The 23,915-nt window shown below is 43.1% G+C and overlaps 1 protein-coding gene across 1 annotated transcript in view; it reads left to right on the top strand.

Annotated features, from left to right (window-relative positions):
- LOC136620322 (vitellogenin-1-like) overlaps window positions 1-23,915 on the top strand; it is a 142,186-nt gene that overhangs the window by 106,169 nt on the left and 12,102 nt on the right. The window contains exons 23-31 of the mRNA XM_066595019.1: window positions 364-2,238; window positions 2,321-2,377; window positions 6,698-6,745; window positions 8,867-9,067; window positions 11,092-11,234; window positions 11,324-11,462; window positions 14,718-14,850; window positions 20,765-20,954; window positions 22,853-22,950. Of these exons, the coding sequence (XP_066451116.1) occupies window positions 364-2,238; window positions 2,321-2,377; window positions 6,698-6,745; window positions 8,867-9,067; window positions 11,092-11,234; window positions 11,324-11,462; window positions 14,718-14,850; window positions 20,765-20,954; window positions 22,853-22,950 (2,884 nt within the window). The remainder of the gene's footprint in view (window positions 1-363; window positions 2,239-2,320; window positions 2,378-6,697; window positions 6,746-8,866; window positions 9,068-11,091; window positions 11,235-11,323; window positions 11,463-14,717; window positions 14,851-20,764; window positions 20,955-22,852; window positions 22,951-23,915) is intronic.

Below are 23,915 nucleotides of genomic sequence, written 5' to 3'. Positions count from 1 at the left end.
TTGCAGCTGGCCTAGGTTTCATCTGCAATTTTCATCCGTTTCTGGCATGCATCATAGCAAATATTACAGGGCACCATGGCCACGCCCCCTAATGTTAGGCCCCACACATTTTTCTGGAAAAGTGAAGGGACCAACCTAAAAAGCACCAATTTTGGTGTATGCATTAATTTTGTACAGCAGAAATACATATACCCCTCTGTTTCCATCTTGATTTTATCCAGATTTATGTGCCTATGCAATTTTCTTTACATAGAACACTGAAATCTGAAATGAATCTGGTGCTGGATGTAAAGTCATGATATAAAAGAAACCTAATATAGCATCAATGTTTAATATTGTGTTATCTTAATTCTCTTCTACCAGAGTCAATTGGAAAACATCACAAGTGTATCATCTGGTCATAATTCATCTAGTTCTGAAAATATTACTGATTCCTCCATGAATTCTTCATCATCGGCTAGACATGGTCATGCATTTCACCAAGATAAGAAGCGCCATGAACAGCGTAGACAACATGAGAAGCATCAAAACAAACAAAATCAAAAGCAGCACGATAAATCACGAGAAGCTCATGAAACAGATGAACATGAACACAGAGATAATCATAATACAGAAGAAGGAATTGAAATGCATTGCAAGTGTTGGCCAGAAAAGTCACCAAATCAACATGGGCAACTAGAACATGATGAAGACCATGAAGCAAGAGAGCATAAGAGAACCCAAAAAGACCATCATGAAACCCATGAAAACAAGAATCCTCATAAGGATTCTCATGAATCTAAGGGCCGGCCAGAGAGCACCAGAATGAAACATCAAAATGAAAGAAAAGGTAGCAACAGGCGTGAGGGCCATGACACTGAAAAACATCCTCATCAAACACATGGTCAGCATGAATCAGAGGATAAAAAACGAAGTTGTACTTGCAGTCATAGACCTAAAGAAAATAATAACAGAAAGCATCAAGCTCAAAGTCCTCAGAAAGACCACCATGACAGAAAGCATCATGCTGAAGAAGACCAAAGCCCTCACAAGGATCACCGTGACAGAAAGCATCATTCTGAGGAAGACCAAACCCCTCGCAAGGATCACCGTGACATAAAGCATCATTCTGAAAAAGACCAGCGGCCTCGTAAGGATCAACGTGACAGAAAGCCTCATGCCGAAGAAGACCAAAGCCCTCAAAAGGATCACCGTGACAGAAAGCATCAGTCTGAAGAAGACCATAGCCCTCGTAGGGATCACCATGACAGAAAGACTCAAGCCAAAGAAGTCCAAACCCCTCGCAAGGATCATCGTGGTAGAAAGCATCAAGATGAAGAGGACCAAAGAGCTCGCAATGATCAGCATGACAGAAAGCATCATGGTGAAGAAGACCAGAGCCCTCATAAAGATCACCATGACAGAAACCCTCATGCCGAAGAAGACCAACGCCCTCGAAAGGATCACCAAGGCAGAAAGTATCAAGATGAAGAGGACGAAAGAACTCGCAAGGATCAGCATGACAGAAAGTATCATAATGAAGAAGACGAAAGCTCTCACAAGGATCACTATGATAGAAGGCCCTATGCTGAAGAAGACCAAAGACCTCGCAAGGATCACCGTGACAGAAAGCATCAGGATGAAGAAGAACAAAGAGGTCGCAAGGCTCACCATGACAGAAAGCATTATGATGAAGAAGATGAAAGCTCTCACAAGGATCAGGATGATAGAAAGCCCCATAGTGAAAAAGACCAAAGACCTCGCAAGAATCACAATGACAGAAGGCATCAGGATGAAGAAGATCAAAGACCTCACAAGGATCGCCATGACAGAAAGCATAATGCTGAAGAAGACCAAAGACCTCGCAAAGACCACCATGATTCTAGATCTCATCATTCTCAAGAACATGACAATACAAAAAATGATAAGAAGAAATGCAAATTTCTCAGCAGTGAAAGTGTACAACAGTCAAAGAAAAATACAGAACATCATGCAAAGAACAGTGGTCAAAACATGCAAGAGGACAATGCCAGGAGGGGGCTAAAGAAACATAATGATAAAAATACAAAAAGTTCTAGGAAACAGTGGGAAAGTATTTCTGAAAACCATGATGTAAGTAAAAAACAGAGAATTGACTCCAAAAACACCCAGGAAAAACACTGGAAAACTATAAGAAAAAGTGACAGAACTAAAAATGTAGAGATTAAGAATATATCTCAAGGACACCAATCCCCTTCAAAAAAATCACCAAACTACCTGGTAATTATAAGGATTGTTAATTATAATAATAGGTATTTCTTATCATTGCATATTTTAAATATTTTTCTACTTACTTTGGCAGGAGCTTTTTGCCCCCGAAATTCGCACTGCTAAGTTTTGGTCTACACCTACAATTCAGGTATGTGGTGAAGTACTACAGTGGGTATATTTTTAGAATATTTTTATTTTATGACCTGTTTGGAGACCTGATGATGAGAACCTAGTTGGAGTGTTAGTAGACTGGATTAAGGTTGTTAGAGAACTTGAATGGAAAAAAAATGTGTTGGGACACCTTCCCAGTAGTAGCGTTATATAATGTCAATTATATGGGCCAAACCATTAGATCAATTTGGTACATTTCGGCAAAGTCAACATGATTTGATGATTATGCAATATGCATGAGGGAAATACCACTGATCCCCGATATCTGCAGGTATCTAACAGTGGTTTATGCGCTTCTCTCTACGGCAATGATGGAAATGCATGTTCGAACACCAGACCAGACGTACGAAATCTATCCACAAATTCTCACAGAGCTTATATGTATCGAAATACTGTATTAGCTAAAACTTGAAAATTCAGCTTTTGCGAAAACTTATGGGGCTCTACTTACACCAAAGTTCACTTCACTAAATATTTCTAAATATACCTCTACCGCCCAGAAATAAAGACTCCACGCAAAAAGTTGGATTGAATTGGCCACAGTAAAAATTTTATTAAACTCAACATAAAGGACATTACTAACTGTAACCCCAGGAGGACATACTCCTCCAACCTGATTCTCATGAACCCCAACTCAATAAATGTATCAGAGTTAGTCCTCAGCACTCTTCTAGTCTGTTGTCTCAGACGATTGATCAAGCAGATCCTTGATGCCCGTCACTTTAAGAGTCTCAAGCCAAAAGACTCATATATACAGTCCAAAATCAATTAAGTAAGTGACAGCATGCCAGGCATATGATTTTAGTGTTGTTTATTCCTCTATAAGCGACGTTTCGACCCTCTTGGGGTATTTGTCAAGCAAAATCATACGCCTGGCATGCTGTCACTTACTTAATTGATTATGAACCCCAACTCAGACAAGGTGAATTGGTGGCCCTCAAAGTCTCAAGCAAACTGGCATCTACCAAAAAATACACTAGAGCACTCAGTCATCTTACTACCAACCAATCCCCACTCCCTCCAATTACTGGATCAATGCCATGTACTAAAAACTAGTTCCCCTGAAATTATTAAACATCAAATATGAGGCTGCTCACATAGCCAGGCAACACTTCATAGCCACCTGGAACTCCAGAACTAAGCTGGTTCCCTTTCCCCAACTCTAGTAAAGGTTTGCCAAAAATCCAACGTCAAGGACCCCCCACCACTCCAAATATCACCAAGTTGCTGTAACAAGGGAACCCCCCAACTGCCTCAACCCAATCCATCAATCACTAGCCGGACCCTCCCAAGTTGTACAACCACCAGAACCTGCAAACTTAAAAAAGAATAACAGTACAATAAAAACAAAGGGAAGTGGGTGGGGGATTCTACCAAGTGGTACCTAATATGACTGCCACCCCTCTAAGATATACCCCTTATATATGTAAAGTTTCCTCCTTCCCATTTCTTATGTCATGTCACCACCCAAACCCTGTCATGCCCACCTTACCTTGATGCCACTGCCTTCATTCTGGCTCCACTTGAGCATTGTCTAGGGAGTCATCATAGGATGTATTCCACCTACCACTACCTAACCATGGATATTGTATCTGTTACATGTATAGACATTGTGGTGACCAATACAGGAAGCCATTAATAGACAGTAGAAGACTTGATTATTATCTCGAGTCCCTAAGGAGTCAGCATAGGAAATATTCCATCTACCACTCCTAGTGACCATGGATATTGTATCTACTGTACTGTATTATGTGTATAGACATTGTGGCCACCAATAGAGAAAGTCATTAACAGCCACTAGAGGGAGCTTATTAGCTTTCTGCATACTGCTTATATTGAACTCAGTAATACCCCAGTAGACAATAAGACAGTAATGTGTTATCTTTAAATGTATGCCTATGCAGGAGATTTGGAGCTTGGTGTCAAAAAACTGAATATAAAGTTATATATTAAGAAATTAATCCGTACAGAATATTAGACCTGATTACCACATAGTAAAGCAGACATTAACTCTAAGCATCCATGCAAGTCTTCATTGGTAACCAGGAATGATCAATACTGCATGACCACTTTATTGGAGACCCCCATTTAGTAGCACGTTGGACCTTCTTTGACCTTCAGAATTGCAGCACTTCATTGTGGCATCCATGCACAGGTATCAGAGGACCCTGGGTGTGCCAAGGATATATTCCCCACACCATTACCCCTCTTCCACCAGCCTTAAAGGAAGGGGTCATTGATTCATGTTGCATGCAACAAATTCTTCCCTCCCATCAGCCCGGGGAAAGAGAAATCTGGATCCATCTGACCAGGGGATGTTTTTCCGCTTTTCAGTGATACAATTTTTGTGCTGTTTTGCACACGGGAGTTTCACATTTTCTCTTAGACACAATGGCTTTGGAACTGGTCATCTGCTGTTATAGCCCATCTTTGCTAAGGAACGGCGAGTTATGCAATCGAACACGTTATTGGAACACCAGTGTTGTATTCGGTTGCTCTTAACTGCACAGTGCCTGTTCATTAGAACTATTCCTGACATCCTCCTGTGACCCCTTTCAAGAATTTGTTTCCATCTACAGGATCCCCTTTCACTGAATGTTTTTTCTCGATCTACTCTCCGCATAAAACCCCACATGGTTGGCAGTGAAATCCTGGCCCAAGCTAGTCCAGCACCGATGACCAGCTCTCATTGGAAGTTGCTCAGATTGCTGGATTTTCCCATCTAATGGGGATTCAGACTGAAACTGACCCACGGAAAATGTGATTTTATGCTGCTCTCCAGGGTCACGGGGGAAATTTCCATACAAAGAATCATGAAAGGGCAGAGTGCTCTAATAAATTGGTCATTCCTTGCAAGTATCAAGGCTGCTAGACACTGGAAGTTATGTTAACAGGAACTAAATTGTCCTTGTCTGATATTCAAGGCCAACTAATTGTTTACCCACCCACATGATTCCATAGTCGTCTTGCAGCAGTTCACTCATCACTCATAGGGAATCCTATTTTAATGTGTTCAGAATCCCCAAACAATGCCCTCACCCATAGGATGTTTATTTCCAAAATGCTCCGTTCTCCAGATATTGCAGCTATTGATTCCTCTGCCCCCTGGTTATTTACCGCTAGCTCCCAGGAAAACAGACCACCTCTTCAATGGACAGAAATAGCAAAGTACAGTGATAGCTGGCGTCCGGGCCGAAAGCTAGTGTGAATGCGGTCCTGAGATTTTGGCCATCAGATTTAGATGACAGAAGTGCGCAAGCGCCGACCTCCTCTGCTATTTCTTCCCATAGAAGAAGAGGTCTGTTTCCTTTCAACAAGCAGTAAACAATCAGAGGGCAAAGGAATCAACAGCTGCAAAATCTGGAGAATGGAGCATTGTGGAAATAAACACCTTAAGGGACTTTTCACACAGGACGGACTAGGCCTCAGGGTGCGGCGCAAGTCGCGGTAAATTCTGCAACAAAATCCTCAGGCCAGCTATGGATTTTGATACGGAATTGAAAACCTGCCTGCAATTCTGCATCAAATTCCACAGTTAGACCTGTGGATTTTAGTGTGGAATTCTGCAAATGCGTATTTGGCTGCATCCAGCGGCGGGATTCCGTACCGTTTGAATGGTCCCATTGGTTGAATTGGGAATACCCCTTTAACCCCTTAAGTGACATGCCCCGAAAATCTCCAGGGCCTGCTGCACTGACCATGCAGTTAAACCCCAGAAGATTTCCGTGGACAGCTCTAGTGCTGAAATGTGCAGAGCACTGAGCTGTCATCTGAAATCTTCCAGGGTTTTAACTTGCATTGTTGACTCATTTAAAAAACCTGCCCTGTGAGAGATAACATGGTAAGAATAAGCCTGCCACTGAAGGGGTTAAAGGGTGCAGGGTGTTTGTTAGGTTGAGTGGTAGGAACAGGACCTGATAATGCTAGGCAGGGTAGTGAAGACTGCCCACTGATAGAACCTTAGTGTATGGCTGCAGTAGTATGTAGAAGTGCTGACGTCTTCAGCAGCTGACCTAAAGTTACATTTCAGTAAGGCTGTTGTCAAATTATGGTATGAGAACATTTTTGTTAAAAGGGGTTATTCATCTTAGACATCTATGAAATATCTACAGCATCCCCCACCCAGTAGAAGAATGGCACTCTGGTGCCCATCTTGCTGATTCTCTCCTGTTGATTTAAGTGGAGAGAGCCGTGTACATGTGTTTCCTCCTCTACAGTCATTGATACAAGAGATTGATGGGAATACCACCTTAAAATCTCGATATGTCTAACTGTGTTTATTTCTTTTGTTTTCTAGTCGGCAGAGAGAAGCGGTAGCAGCAGCAGCAGCAGTAGAATGAATGAGGTTTGGTATACATCTTATTAACTGTTAACATGATTTGGTGGATCTAACTTTGGCCATCACCACAATCATTCGGCCCCCATTGACAAGTTCTGTTACTTCTGATATAGTTCTTATTTTCTAGATTGCAGTCTACTTATGGTCTTCTTTATATAGTCCTTATCTTGGTGATCTCAGCCCTCTTTGCTTGTAACGCCGTATTCAGATGGCTGTATGTCAGAGAATCACTATGTTGACAGAAGTATTGGGACACACATATTGTACAACGTGATGAAGTTCGATTCTATTAGCATTTTTCAATATGGTGTTGGACCACATTTGGCCAACTCACAATAACAAATAATGCAGGAGAAACCATAGAAGATGATGGGGGGAAGGCAAATCTATTAAATAGTTTTTTTTTAAAGTGTATTCAAAAATGGAAAAAAATGTCACACGAGATGCAAGGGATTAAAACAGCCCTTCCCAGCAGAAATACCCCACCATAATGCAACCTCCTCCAAACTTCACTTTTGAGACGATACAGTCACGTAGAAACCGCTTTCCAGGCAACCGTCACTCCCAAGTGCGGCCATCCGATCAGAAGATGGTGGACTGTGATTCATCTGTCCACAACACTTGCTTCCACTCATTTACAGTCCAAGAATGATGCTCCAAGCTCCATCGCAGGCGCCGCTGTGCATTCACTGCTGTGATGTTGTGTACAGACGCTTGTCCATGGTAACCCTTCACAGGCAGTTCTCTACGGATGGTTTTGGTGTGATCGGATGTTCCAATGGCCTGTGAGACCTTCTCTAAGTGTTCTGGCAGATGATGTGTGCGATGCCTTCAAAATACAAGGCTTCGTTGCCCACGTTCTGTCAGTTTACGAGGTCTCCCTGAACGTGGCTGCACCACACACACCGGATGGTTTCCATTTTCGAATAGCATAGCCAAGAGTGGACTTTGGTCCAAAAGCGCTACAATGCCCCATACAGATTGGTTGCTCAGGTGACATTCCACCATGAGAATCCATTGAAAGTCTGTCAATTCTATAGCTGGTGGCATTCTAATTGTTTCTGTACTTGGATATGCCTGTTTCATACTCTCCTTTATACCTAATGTTCAAATATCCGAATATATCCCTTTCACCTGTCAACAGAAGATTGGTGGGGGTCCCAATACTTTTGTCAACATGATATATTACAGGCCGTGTGTCATCCTTAGAATACAGGAACACCACATGACCTGCATTTATGGCCATGTGAATGGGCCCTTACACCCATATCACAGTTTCCACAAGAGTTACAAGTAGAAAGATTTGCTAACCTTCCCAGTCCTATCGCAGTACCTCCTCTTCCATATTGCGGCTGCAGACTGGCACTTACAATTATTCTATCTCTGGGAAAGTGGAAATCAGCATTGGTTTATTGGTGAGCTTATGCTTATCAATAGTAGTCAATCTGAAAAATCAGAGTTGCAGCATAAAGTATGGTAGAGGGCCAGAAAAAGAGTACACCTCTTAAAAACATGTAAACTCATTGATTGGCCGGATTATGCCACATTGTACTTTTGGGCGTTATCAATTAAAAATGTATTAATGTTAGAGATGAACGAGCATCGCTTTTTTCCAGTACCTGCCTTCTCGTGCGAAAAGATTTGGGGGGGGGGGGGGGGGCGGATCTCCCCCCTCCCGCCTTCCACCCGCTACCCTCCACTCCACCCCTCCACCCCCCGAATCTTTTTCTAACCGAGCATGCTCACTCTTCTCTAATTAATGTACTTTTTAAAATTTTATATCACAAGTTAAATGCAAAGATATGAGAAATCAGTTACAACTTTTGCACTCTATTGATGTTTAGAAAGCCGCCTTTAACCCTTTGCAATCCAATTTTGGATTCAGGGTTTCCTAGGGGGCTTTATCTTTCTGCCATTATACAATGGCACATTATGCTAGCTAGAGCCAGTACTGCGGTATGGGACATGTCTGAGAGGCCCCCGACAACAGAGTGGCCTGTAATATACAGTAAGAATACCCTGCTGGACGTCTTCCGACATCAGAGCTGCACAGGCTTCGATCAGAATGTCTTGAGACGTCAAACAGTGGATTGGAAAGGGTTAAATATCCTCTGTATCTTTCTGTAGGACGGATCTCCTGGAACTCCCCCCAAGGTCTTTCTACTGGTGAAATCTATCCTGAGTAATGGTCAGCATCAAGGATTCCAAACCACGGCTTACATTGACCCACATAAGTCTAAAGCTCAGGTCGTCACAGTTCCTCTGGATCCCAAGAGTTCCTGGAAGACATGTTTAGATGCCTCTGTTTCTGGGTTCCACAAAGCCTCAGTAAGAAACTTGTATAGACAGGACTACGCATTCTGTTCATTACAGCACTGGTTGGGCCTCTTCACATGAATGTCATTTTTGTGCTCCGATCGCCTCGGTTAAAAAATTCACAGCTATCAGAGCGCTAAATCGCAGGAACGAAGAATAGCCGCGACCAAGTCACTGCTATTTTTCACAGCTGTGGTATCTTGCAGTGCACTGATGCCACAGCCCTTAAATCCCTTATATCCCGCCAGAACAATAAAGGAAGTCCCTGTGGGGGACATAAGGGTGTCCTCGCGGAGATGAAGAGTGTTCCCGTCGAGATGAAGGGAGTCTCCATTCATCCCCATGGGGACTCCATTCATCTGTGCAGGGATTTCCTTCATCCCCGCAGCCTCTCTCCCTTTCCCATCCAGCTCGCATCCTTTTCCACAGGAGTCGATAGCGCCGCTGGCATTGTGCCGTCAAAAGATAGGACAAGTCTATATCTTTTGAAGCGCGATTTTTTTTTAGGCGCATCAAAAAATCGTTCATCTGAAAGAGCTCAGGAAATGACGCTTGTGTGAAAGTGGCCTTAGAGTATGAATTACTGCAGCCCTTTACTTCCTGCCTGCTGAGAAAGAGAAAAAAAGAACAAAAAAGAAGATAGATAGATAAATATATTGAATACCCTACCCTACAAGAAATTACAAGCTGTTTCTGTGCCTATAGAGAAAATTTGCTGGTTGACACAGTCCTGTTATTACTGCAGCATTGGCGCTAATTCAAGCTGACAGTCTCTGCTGTGTGAGAAGGATTTGATTACAGGAGTATACAAAAGGAGAGAGTTTCCAATTCAATATGTGTCAGGATCAGCAGACATAGATCCACTGCGCCACATTCTGGTTTAGCTTTGGGCCATGTACTGAGGGGATATCTGGGGTATCCCAGTCTTCACTTTTAAACCCCACTAGTTGGGATGTGGGCTTTGCTGTTGGATCTCCAGGCTGTGGCTCTGGAAGTAATCACAGTTACGTGGCAGCTGACACTACTTTAGACCAGGCACTGTACTTTTAAGTGAGAACAGGAGGATAGTAGGATAGTCCAGGTCGGGAGAGGTGGAAAACTTCAGGAAAGGTCAAGTCACAGAGAACAGGTTCAACATGGTAAAGCAGGCCAGCGGTCAGTGCAGGCAGTGGACCAAACCATAGTCAGCATAACAAGCTGGATTCAGGAGTGGAGACGGGAACGTAGTAAGGCAGTGCCAATGCCAAGAACTGGAGAATCAGAATGACCTTCGTAGTAGAACCTCGAATGAGACCAAAAGACCACAATACTCATGCATCCTCCACTGGATAAGGCCGGGCTCACACGGCCGTAAGAGTAAAATGTAATACAGCTGTGGAGCCACCCGTGACCCTGCGTATGGCGGTGTAATTGTACTCGCGCACACGGTCATGTGCAGTACACCTGTTTTCTTTTGTTTATAACAAATAGAGAACAATGGGCTCTATCTTGCGTATATCCGCGGCAAAATAGAACATGCTGCCTTCTATTTTGCACTTACGTATTATGTGATTCCGGCACGCCAAAGCGACTGGAACTGCGTAAGACATTGTAATTGATTGAAGTTACCGAGTATCACACGGGTGTATAGATCCTGTGTAATCTGCGGTAAACATACGGTTGTGTGACCCTCGCCTAACACTGAACACAAGAGAAAGCCCCTGCCATTGTAAAAAGAGCCTTAGGACTCATGAACATTCAATGACATGCGCAATGCCCTTGTATGAAGGCTGTTACGCCACCGTATGGCTCCTTCAGGCATTGTATTATCCCATAGTATACCTCTGTATGAATTCAGAGACACGACTAGATATTGTATGAGCCCATAGATGGTTATGATTGCTCCATTCAAGATCCATGCTATAGAGATCCTATGTAGGAGGAGCACTCATGGCCCACCCATGTGTAAAGGGCAAAGACAGACATCCAGTATGCAATAACCCAGATTGCACCTTTATACAATTTAACGTTACTTTTTTTTCTGATGAACCTTGCAGGCAATGCTACGATGGGGTCAAAACTGCCAAGACTATAGAGTCGTAAGTAAATTCTCCACAGGGGAACTAGCCGGATCACCAGCAGTGCAATTCTTATGGCAATGGAAGAGTCTACCAACCTGGCTGAAACGTGTAGCTGGGAGGTAATTGTGTTATTACCAGATTTCTGGGTTATTAGGTAGGTATCTAGATGGCCATAAAACTCATGTTAGTCATTTTTGTATCCGTACAGTGTCATGACATTTGCACCAAGCGTAGCCTACACAATGGGATTCTCAGAAATGCACCACTCGAGTTCTTCTCGTCAGGTCACTGTAAGGGTGGCAGCCACCTCTCTAGACACGTATGATGTCATCGTGAAGACCCCAGAGGTAATTATATTACAGTCTATGGGTGGTCTTGATGCCAGTCCAGTGGCCATTCTGAAGGTTTGCAAAAGCGGTCACCATGCCAGGCCACCATGTGTCTGTTGGACGAATGGTAGGGCACATCTCGCCCCATTGATTGATGCTGGTAAAGACTGTTAGTGTGGCTGTGTGTAAAGAGACTGTTAGTGTGACTGAGTGTAAAGAGACTGTTAGCGTGACTGTGTGTAAAGAGACTGTTAGTGTGACTGAGTGTAAAGAGACTGTTAGCGTGACTGAGTGTAAAGAGACTGTTAGTGTGACTGAGTGTAAAGAGACTGTTAGCGTGACTGTGTGTAAAGAGACTGTTAGTGTGACTGAGTGTAAAGAGACTGTTAGCGTGACTGTGTGTAAAGAGACTGTTAGCGTGACTGTGTGTAAAGAGACTGTTAGTGTGACTGAGTGTAAAGAGACTGTTAGCGTGACTGTGTGTAAAGAGACTGTTAAGCTGAGTTCACACAGGGCGGATTTGCCGTGGAACTTCCATCCGGAATTTAGCCACGGCAAATCAGCCTGCGGCCGCTAATCCCGGTTTTAGCCGGCCCTGTGGACGGCGAATCTGTCGCGGCAAAGTCGGCAGAAGCCGGCGCTGCGACGCGGATTCGCCGGCTGCAGCATGTTCATGTGTTTCCTTCTTCCGCTGGGGCCGCCCTCTCCTCTATGGGAGCACCAGCCGCGGCGGAAGAGCAAGCGGCCAGGTCGCTTCAAAACCCGCGGCTAAGTGCCGCGGGTTTTGAAACAGCGCCTTTCCCGACGGAAATCTTGCGATTTTTGACGGGAGATTTCTGACGGGAATCCGGCATATGAGAACCCAGCCTTAGTGTGACTGTGTGTAAAGAGACTGTACTGCTGATTCAGGTGCCAAGAGAAGTCTGTTACTGTTTACCACATCATTGGTCTCAGAGAGGAGCTGTATGTATTCCTTACAGGCAGAGGCATAACTTGAAGCTCCTGGGCCCCAATGCAAAATCTGTAACAGGGCCCCCAACTATAATGCTTTATTCATACTACTAGGCTCCCTGTATGGAGAAGAGATGCCTTTTGGACCCCCTAAGGGTCCTGGTAGCGGGAGCAACCACATCCCTTATAGTTACGCCCCTGCTTACAGGGGAATCGTTATTCCCAGGGCTCCCTCAAGATAAAAAGTTTGAATTACTGCCCTAAAGTATAACTCAGCTTTCTAAAAAGCCTGACATATCTAAAGCTTTGATGATTTGGGGTCTGGCTGAAACAGATAGATATGTAAAGAGCCCCTTAGATGGTAGAGGCAGGTCGACTGGTGGGTCGGGGGTCTGCAGCTTCACACTCAGCTTCACACCTGACTATCCACTCTTCACACTGAATAGAGGATAGTCAGGTCCATCTCTAAAGGCCTAGCCACAACTTGAGGAACCTTTTCCCGAGTGCAATGTATGTCCAGTGTAATAGTATAGATAGATAGATATAAAATAGATAGATAAATAGATAGATAGGAGATAGATAGATAGATAGATATGAGATAGATAGATAGATAGATAGATAGATAGATAGATAGATAGATAGGAGAGAGATAGATAGATATGAGATAGATAGATAGATAGATATGAGATAGATAGATAGATAGATAGAGAGATAGATAGATATGAGATAGATAGATATGAGATAGATAGATAGATAGATAGATAGATAGATAGATGATAGATAGATAGATAGATAGATAGATAGATAGATAGATATTAGTAGATAGATAGGAGATAGATAGAGAGATAGAGAGATAGGAGATAGATATGAGACAGATAGATAGATAGATATGAGATAGATAGATAGATAAATAGATAGATAGATAGATAGATAGATAGATAGATAGATAGATAGATAGATAGATATGAGATAGATAGATATGAGATAGATAGATATGAGATAGATAGATATGAGACAGATAGATATGAGACAGATAGATAGATAGATAATAGATAGATAGATAGGAGATAGATAGATAGATATGAGATAGATAGATAGATAGATAGATATGAGAGATAGATAGGAGATAGATAGATATGAGATAGATAGATAGATATGAGATAGATAGATAGGAGATAGATAGATAGATATATAGATAGATAGATATGAGATAGATAGATATGAGATAGATAGATATGAGATAGATAGATGGATAGATAGATAGATATGAGATAGATAGATATGAGACAGATAAATAGATATGAGATAGATAAATATGAGATAGATAGATATGAGACAGATAGATAGATAGATAGATAGATAGATAGATAGATAGATAGATAGATAGATAGATAGATATGAGATAGATATGAGATAGATATGGGATAGATAGATAGATAGATAGATAGATAGATAGATAGATAGATAGATAGATAGATAGATAGATAGATAGATAGATAGATATGAGATAGATATGAGACTGAGAGATAGATAGATAGATATCAGAGAGATAGATAGATCGATAGATTATGAGATAGATAGATATTAGATAGATATGAGATAGATGAGATAGATAGATATGAGATAGATAGATAGATAGATATGAGATAGATGAGATAGATAGATATGAGATAGATAGATATCGGATAGATGGATATGAGATAGATAGATAGATAGATTATGAGATAGATAGATAGATAGATAGATAGATAGATAGATAGATAGATAGATAGATAGATAGATATTAGATAGGTAGATATGAGATAAATAGATAGATAGATAGATAGATAGATAGATAGATAGGAGATAGATAGATATGACATAGATCTGAAATAGATGGATATGAGATAGCCGTGTGTGGTGCAGAGTGTTAAGGCAGCAGAAATGCAGTCCTAAGCTCTCGCTCACGACCTGATGGTTGCAAGTTCAATCCCTGCAAGGTTCAGGTAACCAGATTTATTATGTTTATATATGAGAGAGAGAGAGAGAGAGAGAGATAGATAGATAGATAGATAGATAGATAGATAGATAGATAGATAGATAGATAGATAGATAGGAGATAGATAGATAGATAGATAGATAGGAGATAGATAGATAGATAGATAGATTCTTGCCTTCTTTCTTGCTTTTCTATATCTTGTAACATTTCGCTAAACTAAGTTTTATAGAGCCTGGACAAGTATCTGGACGTGTATGAGGGCGTCGGAGCATCAGAAGACCAGAAACAACTTAATATTATTAAGAATTATAACCTAATAACAAATCCTCTTCTGTTTTTTCCAGCTGACAGTTTATAAGGAGGCTGTGCCCGCCCCGTGGGATCTGTCATTTGGCACTCACTGGCGCCGACACCTTCAGCTAATTGAACTCACAAATCTTCCCAAAGTCTCCTCGCTGGTTGGAGGCACTCGTGGAGGTAGAGCGCACTTGTTTTTTATCTCTTTTTTACAAAATAATATTAAATCATAAAGTCTTGTGGAATCTCGTCATCTGTGATCACCAGTCAGGGTGCCAGAAAACTGTTGTGCTCAAAGGCGTCGCAGGAATTTATTGTCAAATGAAGAAAACTACTCAAATAAAGGAAGGTTCGTCGTAAAAGTGAGATTTCCGGATAGGAACCGTAAAGGTAAAATATGTTATTTAATGTTAGAGCTCTCAGAGTAACACTGCAGGAATACAAAAAAACAAAGAGCACACAGTAGAAGTTTTTCATTCCTCCCTCACGCCGCAGTGTTTGTTGAAAACACTAAAACTAAAACCATTTTCTAGCCGGAGCTGAGTCCAAGAGCTTCCTCATCCCCTCCCCATCTTCAGCCACGGCCGGTAGGATCCAACTGCGGCTATCCTCCTCACCGTGGCTGATGGCATTGAGCTGCTGGCACAATCGGCTGCCGCTTGTGACCTCAGGCCTGGCGACCTCTTTATAGGGGAATCGGACTGCAGATTGAGGCTCTCAACTTTACCATTCTCCACTTCTTACACAGACTGATCTTATCTCCCGATTGACCCCAGTCTGGTTCCTGGATGTCCATTCCTGCCTTGCCCTTGGGATGGTTCTCCTTGTTCCTGTCGTTCTGGCTATGACCCTTGGCTTCATTTCTGACTACACTCTTGTCTCATCCCTATGCCCTGTCACATCCTGACCATTGGCCTTCGCTCCATTCTTCACTATGCTACTGCCAGCAATCATTGATTATTCTGGGGACCACAACTTGGGAAACTGACTAATAAAGCCCATACCTCAATGCTGTGATTTAATGGTGAAGAACTAGGTTACTCCTTATACTCCACACCCGAGTCTAACCAGTGTCAAACCCATTGTGACTTAGGCATCACACATGACGCCTAACATGTAGAGATACTGTCAAATGTAGATGAATGGGGGCCATGTGTGACAAGGGGGTGGCACAGGCACACCTGAGCAGGGGGGCCTACTAGGACCCCTAATGCAGGCCTATTTGCGTCAGCAGAACACCATGGCAGTGAACCTGAGGTAAGGGCAGGCAATATATTTGTATCCTTGTCTAAGGGCTGTAACAAACCATTGTTATCAATATCCCATATCGGGCGTAGTAGGGCCCATCGCACGGCTGTGCTCACGTAGATAAGGGTTTATGCCAGGAAGAAGGCATTGAGCTGGATATCATTCTTGTATAAGTTTAATTAAAGGGGTTGCAAATTATATTAATGACCTATCCTTAGGATATGATATCAAAAGTAGATTGGCAAGTATCCATGTACTGAGCTGGTCTCTGCAGGAAGCAGATAGCTCCGTACCTGTTGCAGTGGCCAGGCTTGGTATTACAGGTCATTCACTTTAATGGGAACTTTGCCTGCCATACCAAACCTGGCCACTGCAGTGGGAACGAAGCTGTCTGTTTCCTGCAGAGATCAGCTCAGTGCACAAGGGCACTGGCCCAGCGAACACCTGATCAGGCAGACCACCCACCGGTCTACTATTGAGGATCTACTGGATAACCCCTTTAACGTGTAACAATAATTGGCTACAGTCTCCCTTCTACCAAAGAAAAAGGGCCTTTTGACCTCATGATACATTTACACCATGAGTAGATCAGCTATCTCCACTGGTCTAGTCAGCTGCTTACTGCGTCCGTGGTCTCGAATGCAGATGGGGCACACAGCCGGGGTATGCCGAAGTAGAAGCACATGGGCTGCAGGGGTGATATCTGCACTTGGTATTGAAAGTCCAAGACAATCTACTACTATGTTCTGTCACTTAGGTGCTTTTCAATTTTGGGGCTCGTCGGGATAGAAGAGTTTGTCGCAGTTCGGCAAATACAAGGTCAGTTGCAGCCTTCTTCTGCCACTTATTGACCGGGAAAGACGTTGTGAGCCTCTGTCTGTAGCTTCTTATATGTTGCCCATCACCATCCTCTGTGTGCCGGCATGCTCCCCCCATGACCCACCCCGAATAATGACCCACCCCGAACAATGACCCACCCCGAACAATGACCTCAATACAAACTCTCGCAATTACAATAAAATAGAACAATCCCAGCTTCGACCACTAGAGGTCAAACTGCACCTGTGAAATAACATTAAACAGTAAAACAAAAAACAAGCGACACCTTGAGCAAAACCAAAAAGACCACAAAACTCAGGCACCCTCCATAGGGAAAGGATGCCTGATATAACTAAGGCCCACATGTGATTGGCAGGGGAACACTTAAAGGCATAGTGGACCTTTAAGAGCATGGCCAGGAACGTGTGCATGTCCTCCCGGTCGCTGTCAGTGGGTGAGCAGATACTAGAGACAGACGTCTGCAGCGCTCAGGAGATGAATGTGAGTTGCGACCACCGCAAGCCGCAAACTGTCAGAGATATATTTACTAAGGACCCTATATCTATAAATCGTTCAGATTCCGACATCCAGCAGGTAATTAGATCGTTTGATATAATTGCCCCGACTAAGAGACGAACAGGAATGCATTCACTTCTAATTCAGTTTCTGCATGCATAAAACTGAATAACGGATCGGCCGTGTGAACAGGCAGTCATTCATCAATGATCATCTGCCTGTTTACTGTGAATGGAGGTGGATGGGGGGAACGATCTCCGGCCCGCTCCGCCTTAATTCACTGAGCAATGTTTGTTTCCGTGTGAAAGCATCACTTATCACTTGGATGACCTGTTGGGGAATGAGAACCATACTAGTCGTCCCGTGTAAAAGGGCCATGAACCTAATAGATCCTTGATACTGCCCCAATAAAAGTGACAGATAATGCCACCATATAGTGCCAGTAGTACCCTACATACCAGCCCACATATACTGTATGCTACTACTTACATCCCAGCGCCCGACCGTCAGCAGGTGACATACAAACACAAAGGGGAATTTAAGAATTTATCATCAGGGACATTTTTGCTCCCACTTTTTAGCACCTTTTTGTCCTTCTCCAGTTCAAGATGCTACAAAGTAATTAAATGTTGATACATTTGTTGCAACTTTAAATGTGGGGTCGCTTTGTGTCCTCCACCTTTGTGTCCTCTCTATCTCTCAAATCCATGCTCTGGGGCCCCTGGGGGTCCATGCTCCATACCATCATGTAGCTCATCCATGTCTTCCTATTCAGGTACACTACTGCTATTTTAATATAGGACACCAGTATTGAGATCTAGCGCCGGATCGGGCTTTTTGACTACTCCTTGTCTTAGTGCAGATGTCAATTAGAGTTTATTCATACTTTTAAGAGGGGATCAGAGGTTTATATACTGTGACCCTATCAGGCGATACATGTTGTTGTCACCTACAGACTATACGCACCCTGTTAGTGCGGCTTGTAACTACCCTGAGACTTTGGCAGACCCGAGCGAATAGTTAAATGCTGTTACTGAGGCACTGGGTTAAATAAGAGTCCATCCATGTACGGCCTGCTGAGAGCTGGAGAGCATTGTTTCATTAGAGACTTGGTGAGCGAACGACGAAAAGGGAATTTTTATAGCGGTGAAGTCTGAGCGTTTTTCTCCACTTGCTTCTACTGCCATCTAATGACCTTACAGGATATCGGTTCCTAAACAAAGAAGAACATTTTATGACATATAAAGTTATAAAATAGCCACAAAATAAAATATAAGAAGCAACAAAAACTGATCTGAAAATGTACGAGACAGCAGGGTTTATTACGATGGTGTGCCATTGTATTCCCCACTATTCGCCCTACGTCTTTACTATCTGTAATCATTCTCAAGGCCACCATTCACACCTGGATTGGTCACTTGATGACATTTTGGTTGCCCCGGCCGAGAGGTGTTTTAGGTTGTTTTCAGGTTTTGAGGGATTGAAACTAGTTGGATACATTCTGTCATTGTTCATCTTCATCACGTCCATTAGCCATTAAAGAATACCCAACAGCCCCTAGAACAAGGATGGACGCTAACGAGGGCGCCAGGGCAAGTAGCTTCAAGAGGGAAATCCAGCTCAGCCAATGGTAGAACAAGAAATGTAAAAAAAGTACCCTTTATTACAAAAATATTAAAAACATGGAACATTAGGGCATTGACTACAATACATCACAAATATGTCAGTTCTTCCGATGCGCTTCTGGTGCGAACAGCAAATAAGTCAAAACAACAGAACGAATTTAGAACTAAACTTACATCACACCTGATATCCCTAATTAGGGATCACATGACTTCAAAATGTCTTGCCTGAATGGTAACACCCAAACCTATGTCAACATCTGGCGTTTGGTCCACAGACGGTTGGTCGGACGCTTCCATGCGCTGTGCTTTTGTTATCCAGCTAGTTGGTGAGCTGGAATTTCTTTTGTAACTTTTCACCTTGGCGAGTATATGCCCCCTTGTTTTCCTGGTGACGACTTTATGACCACAGGGTGCCAACCATAGACCTTCTCAATCAAAGCTGTCCAGGCAGTCCATTGGTGTGCTAATCCACCAGTCATTTTCAGACAAGGGCGAACAATGAGAGTAGCTAATAGTTGGTGCCCGTTGCCTGCATGTTATGCCTATGCTAGAGGTAACACAAGAACAGTTTGGTGGATTGGATTTCCAGGAATGAGCAGACACACTCAAGCCTGAAATCATGCACAATGCCAAGTGTCTGCTAGAGTTGTGTAAAGCATATCTTCATTGCACTTTGAAGAAATAAGATTGGGAGTTATTTAAGAGGTTTTCCCACTGTAATTGTTTTAATATCTGGGCATGGCATAAAATAACAAAATAGATAATAGTCACCTCTCTTGAGGCCTCCGGGGAACAGCTGAGCAGCTCCAGTGATGATCCTGGTATATGCACCCGGCAGAAGTCAGGTGACAGCTGCAGCCAATCCATTCTCCTGCCATCACTACTCACATCCTGGGTGCCATGATGCCAGGAGTTTGGTAACACTGTGGCCTCTGTATTAGTTGCAGCTGTCACCTGACTTCCACCGAACGTACAGATCGGGATTGTCACTAAAGCCGTTCAACTGTTCAAAGCCCGAGGGTCTGAAGAGAGGCGAGTATAACCTTTTTTGGTTATTTTATGCCATTCTCAACTGTTAAAATTTCTTATAGTGGGAAAACCTGTTTAATTGTGTTTCTGCTAGCCTGGTGAATAAATCTGAGTATTGCGGATTTCATGAACCTCATGAGTTGGGCTCAAGTGCATACAAACCATAGAGTGAGACCATGCAGCTGCTATCGGACCCGTGGAGAGATGGGGCCCAGCAATCTATGGTCTCACCGCCTTTTCTCCTGGGTGACTAGAACTGGTACAGGACTCCCCTCCCCACTGGAATTGATAGACTAAAAAACAGGTTGGGAATTGGCTCAAGGGTCATGGAAAGGGGTGCCAAAATCTAGCCCGTTAATAAAAGGCCTTTTTTTTATCTTTATTATGGTGCCCCATCTGCCACTGGTTGGGGTTGCTGTCTTAGTTCCTGGGAAGATAAATCTTTGTGCACTTCCAAATTTGTGGCAGTAGTTTGGGTAAGACAGTGAGATCCATACAAGAAAAAAATGATTTGCCAACTCCGGTGTGGAAGGATATGGCTGATCTGGACCGAGCTCTGATGTCAAGCCAATCGAAAGTCAAAGATATATGAAAACCACGACAGTGGAACATCAACTTCCAACTTCACTAATGTTCTTATGGCTTAATACAAATTTCAGTAACCATATGCAACATCTGGTAGAAAGTCCACCTGGGAGAATGGAGGCCTCCGAAGGAGGAGTCTTTGGTTTTAGAATGAGAAGTTCACAAGTTGCCATTGAAAGTCATACTCTTCCATTGTCCATGTACTTTTGGTCACCTTGTTTGGATTCAGTATTTCTGTATGTCTTATTCATCTCGTTGCCTTTGTTTTGCAGCTCAGTGTAAGCTGGACCTTCAGAACGTTGTAACATTTGACGGAAGAAAGCTGGGCTGCTCTCTGCCCCCTACAAGTTGCTACACGGTGATCGCCCAAGACTGTACCGATCAATTAAGATTTTTGATCACGATGAAAAAAATGGGCCAAGGATTTTCAGCCTTTGAAATGAATGTCAAGCTGGGATCTTAGTAAGTGCCCCGCTAATTAACGAGAGCTGCGTGGAAAGGTTATTCTGACAATCTCCTCAGTAGAACGGAGCTTGGTAACGAGCTCTGCCCCCTTTATTATACAGGGGTCTGTCATTGTAATCGAGATACTGTGTGCCCAAATCAACAGACGGTTCACAGCTATTTGTCCACTTTTATAGGGAAGCATTTTGAGCTCGGAGGAGTTTAAAGACTTAAATATCATTTCCTGGGTAGAAATATACTGAGCAGCTCCCCTATGTAGTACTGTGTAAGATCCAATAAAGGGGTTTTCCAGGCTGTGCCTGCTGTCAGAGCCGGGGTACTCCTGGTCGGAGGGGAAGCCGCTGCTCTGACCCCTATGTAGTGGTCTGTGCTTGTAATTGCAGGTGCAGCTCTCACTGGAATCAGTGTTGAACTAGAATCTTACATAGGGTGCAGGAACACGGGTGGACTTGCATTGCGGAATCCGGAGCGGGCGTCCGCCTTCTGATCCCGCAGCAAATAACTCCCATAGCATTCTATGGAAAAGTGATTCTTCATGCACATGAGCAGAAACCAATTGCGGTTTTTTGCTTGCGGATGAAAAATCGCAGCATGCTCCATTTTTGCGCGGTTTCCGTGCGGACGACTTGCATTGTAGCCAATGGAAGCCATCCGATCCGCGACCCTTCCACAATTGACATTGCGGAAAGGTTCTGGATTCCACGTCCGTGCTAGGCGATGACGCGGGTAAAGCAGGAGTTTTTAAAAAAAATCTGTACTGCGCATGTCCGACGGCTCGCCATAAGGAAGAGAAAAGAAAGTGCGCGTGGACGCCGCTACTGGCAAGGCCGGATTCAACTGTGGGATTCCACATGTGGAACCCAACCCGCCTCTGTGCATGCGACCATACCCAAGAATGGGACAACATTCCTCTCCCTAAGCTCCAGCAATCGGTCTCCTCACTTCCCAGATATTTACAGACTGTTGTAAATAGAAGGCGGGCTGCTGCACAATGTTAGACACGGCCCGCCCCAACTTTTGTGAGATGTGCTGCTGCCATCAATTTCTAAATGAGTTATTTTTTTTAAATATAATGAAATGTGGCCCCTCCCCCTCTGATGTGTGTGTAAAATATGGTAATATGAGGTCTCCCAATCAGTGAATTCTTTTTTTCTTTGCATTCATTTACATTTTACAAAGCGGACCATCTTTTTTTGAAATTGGGGTTGCATAATTTTGGTACTGCCATAATCGTACCAACCGGCAGGAAAAAGTTATCATCTCATTAATACCACTGAGTGAACGGCGTAAAAAAGAGATAAGGGTTGAATTGATGTGTTCTTTTACCCAATTAACCCTTTCCAGTCCAATTTTGGATTCAGGGTTTCCTAAAAGGTTTTCTCTTTTCGCTGTTATACAACGGTGCCATCTGCTGGCTAAAGCCAGTGTGTGTGCGCCAGAGAGCCTCCAACAGCGGAGTGGCTGGCAATACACGGTAAGAATACCCTGTCGGACGTCTTTTGTCATTGGAGCTGTACAAGCTTCAAATCAGAATGTAGGAAGATGTCAGACAGTAGATTGGAAAGGGTTAATAAAAGTTATATAATACATTATATATATGTACCTCACAATGGTGGCAATAAAAACTACAGCTCTGCACTCAAGAAACAAGCCCTCGTACGGCCGTGTCAGCGGAAAAATTAAAAAAAATGATGGCTTTTGAAAAGTAGACAAAAAAATGTAAAAAAAAATCAAAAGTTCTAAAGTTGGCCGTGTTCTTATAGGGTTGAGGTTCTTACAGGGTTTCTTCAACCCAGGAAATGTTTTTAAAAACTCTATTCCCTTTTATACAGTAATGTAGGTGAATTTTTTTTTTTCTCTCCGGCTAATGGTTTGACATTTGTATTATTTCTTAGTGATATTAAAATCTATTCGGACGCTTACGAGGATTTCCGGATTCTGCTGAATGGAATGTGGCTGCTATTAAAGAATGATACGTATATAAATGAGAAAGGTACAGTCATACGCGGGTCACAATAACAGCGCACAAAGCTGCGCGCAGATAAAAGGCAGCAAATCGAATCACTGAGCAGCGATATTGGGATAAACGTGTGATGGATGGAATGCCATCACATTGACATGACCATTCTAGCTCATGAAACATTCATTATATCTCGCGGTGTTAACTTTCCTGTCTTTGTGAGTTCTAGAAAAAGAATAGAGTCTGAATACTGAGGACGGGGCGCTATCCTACCGGAAGTAATTGGACGCCGGAGCAAGAATCACAAGTAGTAGTTATTTCCATATGTTAATACTTTGGCCCTAATAACATCAGATACTCTCTGTAGATACATTCTAACAACGCCTGATACACGTCAGCTGGTATTTCCCTCCATTCATCCTGTAAACATCTGGTGAATTCTCTCTAAGAAGATGAGCGCTGTTCATATCTCCTGACCCAACTTTGCAGTTGATCTCAAAGATGTTCAGTAGGTTCAGGTTGCGATTCTGTGCAGCCGTCCAATCGGGGAACATCCATATGCTTAAGCCAATGTAAGACAAGGTTGGATGTGTGACAAGGCGAGTTGTCTTGTTGGAAGTATGGCCGACCATTCCCAGAGTATTGCCACATTGTCAGCAGTACATTATGGTCTAGAATGTCAAGGTTCACCTCCATGTTCAGGGTTCTTGCCACTACAACCAACGGACTGAGACCGTGCCATGTAAGACATCCCATAATGGATCCTCCGGCGTAGTTAACTGTTGGCACAACACGCTAAAACAAATGGCATTCCCAGGATCCTTCCCATCCAGGTACCGCCATCTGATGTGAAGATGGGAGCAGCGTTATTTGTCACTCCATAGAAAGTTCTTCCATTGTGCAATTGTCCAATGACAATGCTCCTTACACCATTATAGACAGGCCAATGCATCTTCTTTAAGAGAATTTGCTAGATGTTTGCAGGATGAATGAAGGGA

The sequence above is a fragment of the Eleutherodactylus coqui genome, chromosome 3 (genome assembly GCF_035609145.1).
Source record: "Eleutherodactylus coqui strain aEleCoq1 chromosome 3, aEleCoq1.hap1, whole genome shotgun sequence".
Lineage (NCBI taxonomy): Eukaryota > Metazoa > Chordata > Amphibia > Anura > Eleutherodactylidae > Eleutherodactylus > Eleutherodactylus coqui.
Note: the sequence above shows the minus strand (reverse complement) of the source record. Positions and strands in the feature narration are given on the sequence as shown.